A 9,354-nucleotide genomic window follows, 5' to 3' on the forward strand; every position below is an offset into this window, starting at 1 on the left:
GTGCTAATGGGTCCGTATAGCACAGTTTAACAAAGGTGCAATAGAGCACATTCTAGGAACAGGTTCTTGTGACTGTCACTGTACTGTTTAGCTCCATTTGTAAGAGTGTATATCCTCCTGAGACCTTAATTTTTGTTTGGTATGCATTTTTAATTCCTCCTAGCTATTTGGGATCAGTAGGACTATATAAGTATATATAAAAAAACTATGTTAACAATAATTAAGTCCCAATGTCCTCAAAGGAGACAACAATAAAATCCCAAAGTCCTAAAACAAGAACTTCAGTGTTACTGTTGCTAAAATTGGTCAAATTTCTCGCCAAATGAAACTAATAACATTATCAATCATAAATAAACAAGTTTCAACCATAAATTGTGATCAGGTTCTGGATCTTGTCGACTTTTGTATCAGGATCGGCTGCAGACTGACTTGGAAGAGATGCCTGCCGTCTTGTTTTTACATGGATTAGTGTATTGTGCTCTTATTATCACTAGATGGCACAAAAAGTGTCCACGAACGAGGACAACAGGTCTAAGTTAAGTAGAATGAAGTATAAGGTCAAGTAAACCCAAAATGTGATGTCCTCATGACGACACAGGGTCTGAGGAGGATGTATTAAAATCTTGGGATATGGTTTATGAAATCACATACGAAGGATCCTCTGTAAACCGTGTGTTTATAAAGAGTCAAACCAAACTAACCATGAACCCAGAACCATTTGCTCACAAGTTATTCTAACACAGGTACGGACTCATGACTATATAAAAGGACAAAACAGGAATTTATTTCCCCAATTTATTTAAAAAATGAAGAATTAAAAAACAGAACGTACCACAATTTTCCTTAAGTATACATCATTAAAGAGCCTCTTACACGATAAAAATCAAAACCCAAATACACAATATAGTTCTTGTATATTCATTGTTTATAGATAGACAAGATGGCAGATGCCTGCATGACATGGAGCAATGTCTTTTCTACACAGGGCACTGGCTGGCTGAGTCGGCGGAGGGCTCGCATCCTATTGCTGTAATGGAGGTGGACACAAAAGCAGGATCCTGGGATCATCTCTCAATCGTTATCAGTCTTTTCGTCGTCGTCTTCCACTGTCAGAGGTCACAGTCCTCCATGAAAGAGTGCAGACGAAACGGTGATTGTGTTTGTAGACCGAAGAACTCTTGATGAAGATCGTTGGAACAAGGCACCACTCTATAAATACATGTTCTATACATCTAGGTATTTGTATATAGAATGCATGAGCGTTCTATAAAAAAAAGCGTCAGGAGGAGAGACAGCGAGTGAAGCTGGTGTTTACTGGGTTTCACCTGCTGACCACTGCAGCTGGACAGTTAAAAATCCCCGGTTGAGATGATGTGTTTAAATGGATCCCATCGGTAAGCTGGATAGCCACAGTACAGAGCGGGTTAACGCTTTATCGTGCACACCAACAACGAAAAACAAAACAAAACAGGAAGTTGTGGTTACAATATTTGCAATGCTTGTTAAACTCATTCATGCATAGACAAGTTACAGACAAGTCCTGTCTCTCTCACCATTACGGCCAAATGCATAGCACATAATTACAAAAACTTGTTTGGAAAAAAAAAACAGTAACAAAACCTCCCCGACCCGTTTAGGTAACATATGATAAAACTGTGCGGTAGGAAAAGGTGATCATGCCATCACAAGTGAGCGTCAATAGCTGTACCTAGCTAACAGGAGGGCAAATTTACATTTTCATCACAATTTGTTTTTGTCCTTTGAGCTAACACCTATTTACAGTTTCTAAGAGGAAGACGTGGGGAGAGATGGCAGTGATGTTCAAACACAAACTCATATAATTTAGCATCGTGTGAATGTAATCGCACTGAGTTTTGCATAAGTTCACGCTGAGGTTCAGTTGGGTCAAACGGGGGCGCTTGTAGCTGTGGCAACAACAGTGAGAATGCGTGTCAGGAAGTGATCGTGATCACAGTGCTGACGACTGAGACAGCCGTTTTCCTTCCTCCAAACCCTTAAACATTTCCTTTGTGTCCTCATCTGGCCTCACCGTCTTGTTGGGTTTTTCTTTGCTGCTGGAGCTGGTCCCACGTGTTCAATAACTCTATCCTGTCACACCACGAGCTGCACTGAAGTGTACGCAAGGAATCACTGATCTACAGTTTCAGTTTGGCCATAAGGTGAAGGCAGTCTAATATTCCTCAGCTACTTGTTGCCAAATGCTGGAGTTTGGGGAGAGGAAAAGCGGCTGCAGGCTGTGAGCAACCAGTCCTGCATCGGCATTAAGTGCCACGCTACTACTGTACGCAGATGAAGCATGTCGTTAAGAGAATTACAGCTCGTATGAGGATCTAACGGTGCTTTATGTCTTTGGTCCTGTGTGCACGGCCACAGTTATGCCACTACTCAGAAATTATATCATCAACATCATCATAATTACAATCAACTGCTGAATAAAATACAAACACAGAGCTCAGTTTTGATACAAATATTGCTATCAGGGAAAAAATAGAATCTTTTGCTAAGAACATGAGAATCTAACATCATATAATACAGTTTATAACCCCGTCTTAAGTCCGTGTTTTGGATCAGGAGCTGTGAATCAGGAGGAAGGTGACACTGCGGAAATGATGCTGGCACTGAGTGACCTTTGTGAATACTTCTGTAGCACTGGGCTCTCAGTGTCTGTAGGTGTGTGTGTGTGTGTGTGTCTACATTTCTTAATACAGTGAGCACAAATCCTACTCTCATGTTCTCTACACATCTTCTCATGACTGTCTGGTTCAAGCCGGCTTCAAATAACCAAAGCAACCTCTAAACTCCGCCCCGTCCCTTTCTAACATCTCTCTCCTTCTCTCTCTACCTTGATCTACGTTACACATTCCAGGTTCTTGCGTTTCGTCTTTTCTCGAACACGTTCTTTTTCTTTGGCCCAGTGCGGTAACAGTTTCACTCAGGTGAGGCAACTCGCTGACCAATCGGAACTCAGAGGAATAAATAAAAGTGGTAAATACAAAAAAAAAAGGACTCCATTATTAACAGCATGATTACCTATAGTGCTACTATTTATAAATGTTTCTATGTGACCTAATGACAGTAAGAACCCTCAAAATAAGCACATCCTTAATTAAAAAACTTTGTAACACACATACACACACTTTCACGCATGCAATCTTTTCAATAATGAGTGCTGCCCACGTGAAGCCCAACTGTTCAAAAACGGCACTACATAGAGAGTAAATAAATTTCGCATAAACAGTGTGGGTTCAACTTGGTTTGATCAGAAAAAAGTGCATCTCTGTGGTGCTTTGGCATAGACTAGAAATAACACTATATATCAGCAGTAGTATTTCCATACATCTTCAAACGCTACATTGGCCCCTTAAGGCTTCCACCTGGTTCGAGCGAACCTGGCGGGCAAACATAGGATTTCTCCTTTACTGCACGTCTGCTATTGGCAATAATGTAAATCATTCTCTAGCGTGCATGTCTCCGGTGTGCGTATGTGTGTTACAGCAGATTGCAATCACTACATTTTGTTAGGCAGCATCTCTCTCACAGCAAAATATTGCTTCTTCTTTTTTTTTTTTTGGCACCTCTCTGCAAAAAACAACCTCCCACTCAAAAGTAGGATGTCCCGGTTTTTTTGTTTGTTTTTTTTGTCTTTGTATACCTCTCTACCAAGCATGCACGCAAACAGACACACATACACATGCACACACCTCCCATGTTCGTCACTGAACCACTGCACTGTGCATAAAGCCCCCTAATGCAGCAAAGGGTCCAGGCATGACTTGTGAGGGTTTAGGAATTTCCAGGGAAGCCTCTGAAAGTCACTCTCGCACTCCAAACCAGCACCAGTAGAAATCTACACAGGAAAAAAACAGACAAGGGATAGTTTGAATGAAAGATTAAAAAACATACAAAGCCTGATCATGTGCAAGGGCAAAAAATTCCACTGTGGAAATGTCTTTCTCCACTCTTCTTGAAATCCTGTTTTTGTTCCTCTAACTTTTCACAGTTTCATTGATTCACTGACTGATTTCATAGTTTGTCACTAAAATTTCTCTGATCAGTTTTCCCGACTTTATAGCTGTGAAAATGCAGATGAGATCAGATTAAAAATAAAAATAGCTGACTGAGTCACAGCATGTGATTTTCAGACATGTTTGCCCACCTCTCGGGCTAGATACAAGACGCCCTATCTTACTTATGGAGGTTGTTTGGGCCAGGAAGACAACCTGCCAAAAGTATGTCCACTGTGCTTGCTTCTTGGCTAGAAAAATGATCTAACAAAGAAATCCAAGTTTTATTTTAATTTACAGATGCTACTCTCTAAGCAGATCCATTAAGTGACCATCAAGTCTCTACCAAGTAGTGCTGTCATGATACTGGAATTTCTAATTTCGATTTAATACCTCAAAAAATATAGATATTCAATACTACAGGGAAAAACAGACACTGAGGGCATACAATTTAAAAAGCATTATTAAAGGACAAATATAGCAAGGCATGTAGCAGGACAACAGTGATTCTTCTTTTCTTGGTTAGTAGCAGAGAACATCAGAAAGGCCGTCGTAAACATTAACAGTAATTAAAACAATTATTTTTTGCAGTGATGCACATGTTGAAAAGCCTCTGGGATTGCCATTTCAAATGCTATTAAGTGCAAGTAAAAAACAAAACTGTGACAACATCACTATCATATAAACTAAAAATGATTTTAAGCAGGCAGCATTACAGTTATCAGTAAATTACTATGGATGTGTCATATTTTAGATCTAATATATTTTATCCATTATGTCTATTTCATCCTTTTTATCTTATTGTTCAGTATTTTACTCTATTTCATTCTCTGTAGTTTTAATGGTTTAATCTAATAGCATGTAAAGCAACTGTAATATCATTAAGCATTTTTATTATTTATCTATCTAACCAGTTTTATTTTTATTCATATTTTTTGCTGGATTAGTGCAGAAAGTCGCACACAGTCCCATTTTGTTGTTGGAAAACATCTTGTGTCTGAAGCTAAACCTAAACCCCTGATGATTAACAATGATACTTAATCAGATTCTTCTGTTTAAATTATACTTGAGCATCACTTTAAATATTTTAACAATACTTTAAATACACACAATATACTTTAAATAGTTTGGTGTCTCACCTAGTGGCCAGCAGGTGGCGTGATGGTGTCTTACTGGAAGTGACCCCCCTCCAGTGAGAACTTGGAAAGGGCCTCCTGCAGCCTGTGGTGCTCCTCTTCTACAGTCTGCAACACACAAAATCAATATCACCTTAGGAACTGAGGACAGACATTCGCATCCCCACCCCCTCACACACATGCACACACACACTTCAACCTCCTCCTCTTAACATCCTCTCTTCGTCTCCCTCGCTGCTTCTCTGACACATCCCATTGCAAGCGCTGGACATAATAGCCATTTTCAGAGAAGTCCAATTTCACAAGGCAATTTTCAGCCAAGCAATAACAGCAGTGGTTAAATGGTTTTCTATTCTCTAGTTTCTCTTTTGTGCCATTTTGGCCCCATTTGTCCAAAGTATACCACAGCTCGCTCCTTACTTAAGTTATCCTCAGTGAAATCCTTGATGCCCAACTGTGTGTCTCTTTCCAGTCGGCTCCCATCTTTTGTTATGTCTCTCATCTTTATCTGCCCCTGTCATACTACCCGGTCCCTGCTTTTTTCCCTTCTATATTCTCTCTCTCTGTTCACCTCCCCTCACCTGTAGTCTCTTTAGTTGTTCCTCCAGACTGTGGAGCCTCCTGCACACTTCCTCCATCCTCTCCTGGGACAACACCAGCGGTGCACTGATGCTCCTCTCCTCCTCTGCCTTCGTCCCCGCGCCTTCTTTTTCACAAGAGTTATCGTTCTCCTCCTCCGCTCCCCTGTCTGTTGTCTGGCTTTCTTCTGTGAATGGAAAGACTCAATTTAGATGTGTCATGAGTCAGCTTTGTTTCTAACTGCAGTAGATTCTGACCAATAAAACTGTTTCACAAATTATCTATTTCTTATTCAAGTACAGCAGGCAGGTGTAAAGATAAGTAGTAAAAGCCTAAAAGTACATGTGGTCCTGTGCAGAGGTAGGTTGCATTTGGGTATATGGTGGTCGTTAGACTGAGTTAGGCTGATCTACATTTTGCCAACAGGTGGTTTCAGTGGTAGGTTTAAAGATTTCTCAGAAGAGCTTGACTCAGTTCAACAAAAGGTAATCAAAAGACGGAGAAACCAAATTAGGTAAAGCATTTGTGTCAATTAAGATCTCGGAAAATTCAAATGCAATACTATTTAATAATATCTACGGCCTAAAATTTATAAAATTGAATTTTTAAAAAATATTGTGGGACCTGCAAACACCCTGAACTGAGCCTTATCTGGTCATGCAGAACGGTTTGAGAAGAACATGACATGTTTAAAAATTCTGCGAAAGAGAGGCTTGTGTTTTTTAACTACTCTGAGGGAATTTTGTTTTGTTTTGTGATGAAGAGAGGAAACAAAATGAAGCAGCTGATTGATTATGGACTGGATTATCTGGACTTTTATGAAGGCTATGAAGCTATACAACCAAAATTAAACATGATGTTTAAATGAATAGTGCTTTAGTCGAGGTTATAGAGGGTATATTAGAATATACAGGAGAGTTCACCCACTTCCTTTGTGGTAACCTACTCATCTATTGAGAAGGACACCCATCTCATTAACTACCACTGCACCACTCAGTGTGACATTTTTGGAATTACACTCATTTGCTTATTGGCAGATAATTAGATGAATAGATCTGTTAAATATGAAGCTACAGCTAGGAGACAGCTAACTTAGCTTAGCATAAATGTAACAGGGTCAATGCTACAGCAGTAAAATGTGTAACAAAGTCAGATGTACATTTGTGTTATTAAGTATTATAATTACACAAAATTTCTTTCGGTTGTTATTCCCTGACACACACTTAGGCCTCCATAGTCACAATGTGGAACGTTTGATACTCAGTTTCTGTACCCCTACGTTCACCTTTGGGGGATACCCTACCTATAATGTGGTGTCTCCTGCCTTGCTTCTCCCCTTTTGCTGTTGTACTCCATGGGAGAGGTAAGCGACATTGTGCTTGTAGTGATTTCTGTGTTTTAGCGCTGTTAAGATATGTTTATGAGCTGACCTATAAAACATATTCCTGTGTCACTTAATCTGTATAGGGGGTCAAGTTTATATGGTTTTAATTAACAGAGATTTCGTTTTTAACAGCAAGCCTGGCTCCGTCCAAAGAGCCTATCAGCACCTCTGAATAACTTGTTATACCTTGCTTGTTTAATTTGTCCAAAAAACACGACCCTTCTTGGCTCTGAGCAACGCCTGCTAACTTTAAAATCATGGTGATGATTTCATGAAGTCACAGCTCACAGCCAGCAAACATCTGGCATACTAACCTCTGTAAAACCGCAACTTGCCATTTTTTACACTTATTTACTTGTATTTACTGACTGAATGAGTGAATTTTCCAAATTGTCAAACTATTCCTTTAAAAAACACAAACACCTACCTGTTGACTGACAGCTATCTGATTCTTGACCGGGCCTCTCGGATTGGTCCTCTCCGTTTTCTTCGTCAGGCTGAGAGTCTTCTGATAGACTGATGCTGCCGACCAGCAGCCTTTTCAGTAACATGACTAACACAGGAGACACATTTCATTAGAAGCACAGGCACGCTGCTATGAAGGAAAGGAAAGACAATAAAGATATAGAAATCATCTGTAGAGGCACAAGGAACCCCGTCATTCACCTTCATCCAAAGCACTGTTGGCCACCTTCTCCTGATCGCTGTTGGAGTGGCCTATCAAGTCGAAGCCTTTGTCTGACAGGAAATCAATCAGTCTGTGCCTGGGGTCTGAAGACTTGTCATCCGTCAAGCTGTCTTTATCTCGATCTACAGACAGACACAAAGAGCTTAACTTTGGCTCCAGCTTTCCAGAAATGTGTAACAATAACAAATTTGTGCCATTTATTAAGTGCTCAGCTGATAAAGCGCTGCGGCCTCACCACTGCTGCTTTTCAAACCCCCATTCTCAGTCGGGCTCAAAGGGGCACTCAGCCTGACGGGGAGAAAATGACAAAAGAAATGAGATATCTCGAGATGGGTGAACTTTGGCAGCCGATGAATACGTCCTGCTCTTTCAAACACACACACACACACAGATTGACACATACGTGGGACTGAAGGGAGCTCCTCCACTTCCAGGAGGCAGTGGCAACCTCATGGGTGCTCCACTCTTCTTCAGATCATCCACTGCTGACTTAATCACATCAGTCCAGCTGTAAACACACACACACAAACATCAGCTTACATTCCTCCTATCATTTACCTTTAGAAACACACATGGTTAGTCTGTGTATCCTTACATTTTCCTCTCTCCAACAGACTGAGCCACCAGTTCATAGATCTGAGCGCCGCTGTCCCAGGTAAATATCACATAGAAAGCCTTCCGATCTGACGGCGCAGGAAAAAAAGCAGACATTAAAAGGCTGAATGATATCGATCCCGCAATGTAAGTGAGCGTATTTGTCTGTGAAACTACTGCGCTGTCGTGTGCAGCTAACCTGTGGCCACCTCACGTAGGAAGACTGAGTCCAGCTTGATGATGGGGCTCAGCATCTGCTTGCCCTCCTGCATGGCGATGTTACTCTTACTCTGACATTTGAGAACCATCTTGTCGTCCTGCCTCTGTAAGAGCACCAGCAGGTCCCCGAGCAACACACACTGCACCTCTGAGAGACAGAGAGGAGAAGGAGTAAGACGGTGAAGTGGACAAGATGTAGACAGACAGGGAGGAAGAGATGGAAGAGAGTGAGATAGAGAGGTTCTCTGCTTTCTGTTTCTCACTGCCTTACAGCTGATTTTTTATGTGTATGGCTTCATTACTTTAGACTCTTCTTTTTAGAATCTATATTTATTTATTAATGCATATGTCACCAATTCCACATATAGTTTACAAAGCTTATGGCCTTGATTGTTTTAGTTTCCATCTATTGTCTAGGTATCTGTTGATCCAGGCTGCACACACTTGCCCATATATCAATAAATAAAGTGGAACTGAGTTGAATTGAGGTTGGGTTACTAAACATAACTGTATATACAGTGGTGTGAAAAAGTGTTTGCCCCCTTCCTGATTTCTTACTTTTTTGCATGTTTTCCACACTTAAATGTTTCAGATCATCAAACAAATTTAAACATTAGTCAAAGATAACACAAGTAAACACAAAATGCAGTTTTTAAATGAAGGGTTTTATTAATGAGGAAGAAAAAAATCCAAAGCTACATGGCCCTGTGTGAAAAAGTGTTTGCCCCC

General features: G+C 40.6%; 1 protein-coding gene across 8 annotated transcripts in view; it reads right to left on the minus strand.

Moving 5' to 3' along the window:
• Positions 1-781: 781 nt before the first annotated feature.
• The window catches only part of arhgef1b (Rho guanine nucleotide exchange factor (GEF) 1b), a 66,626-nt gene continuing 58,053 nt past the window's right edge, over positions 782-9,354 (minus strand). For all 8 annotated transcript variants that reach the window (XM_050047106.1, XM_050047105.1, XM_050047104.1 and 5 more), the window contains 9 exons: positions 8,606-8,773; positions 8,408-8,495; positions 8,216-8,320; positions 8,048-8,100; positions 7,791-7,934; positions 7,552-7,677; positions 5,743-5,927; positions 5,165-5,269; positions 782-3,868 (listed from right to left, as the gene is read on the minus strand). In XM_050047106.1, the coding sequence (XP_049903063.1) occupies positions 5,195-5,269; positions 5,743-5,927; positions 7,552-7,677; positions 7,791-7,934; positions 8,048-8,100; positions 8,216-8,320; positions 8,408-8,495; positions 8,606-8,773 (944 nt within the window). In that variant the 3' untranslated portion in view covers positions 782-3,868; positions 5,165-5,194. The remainder of the gene's footprint in view (positions 3,869-5,164; positions 5,270-5,742; positions 5,928-7,551; positions 7,678-7,790; positions 7,935-8,047; positions 8,101-8,215; positions 8,321-8,407; positions 8,496-8,605; positions 8,774-9,354) is intronic.

This window comes from Epinephelus moara, chromosome 6 (assembly GCF_006386435.1).
Source record: "Epinephelus moara isolate mb chromosome 6, YSFRI_EMoa_1.0, whole genome shotgun sequence".
Taxonomy (NCBI): domain Eukaryota; kingdom Metazoa; phylum Chordata; class Actinopteri; order Perciformes; family Serranidae; genus Epinephelus; species Epinephelus moara.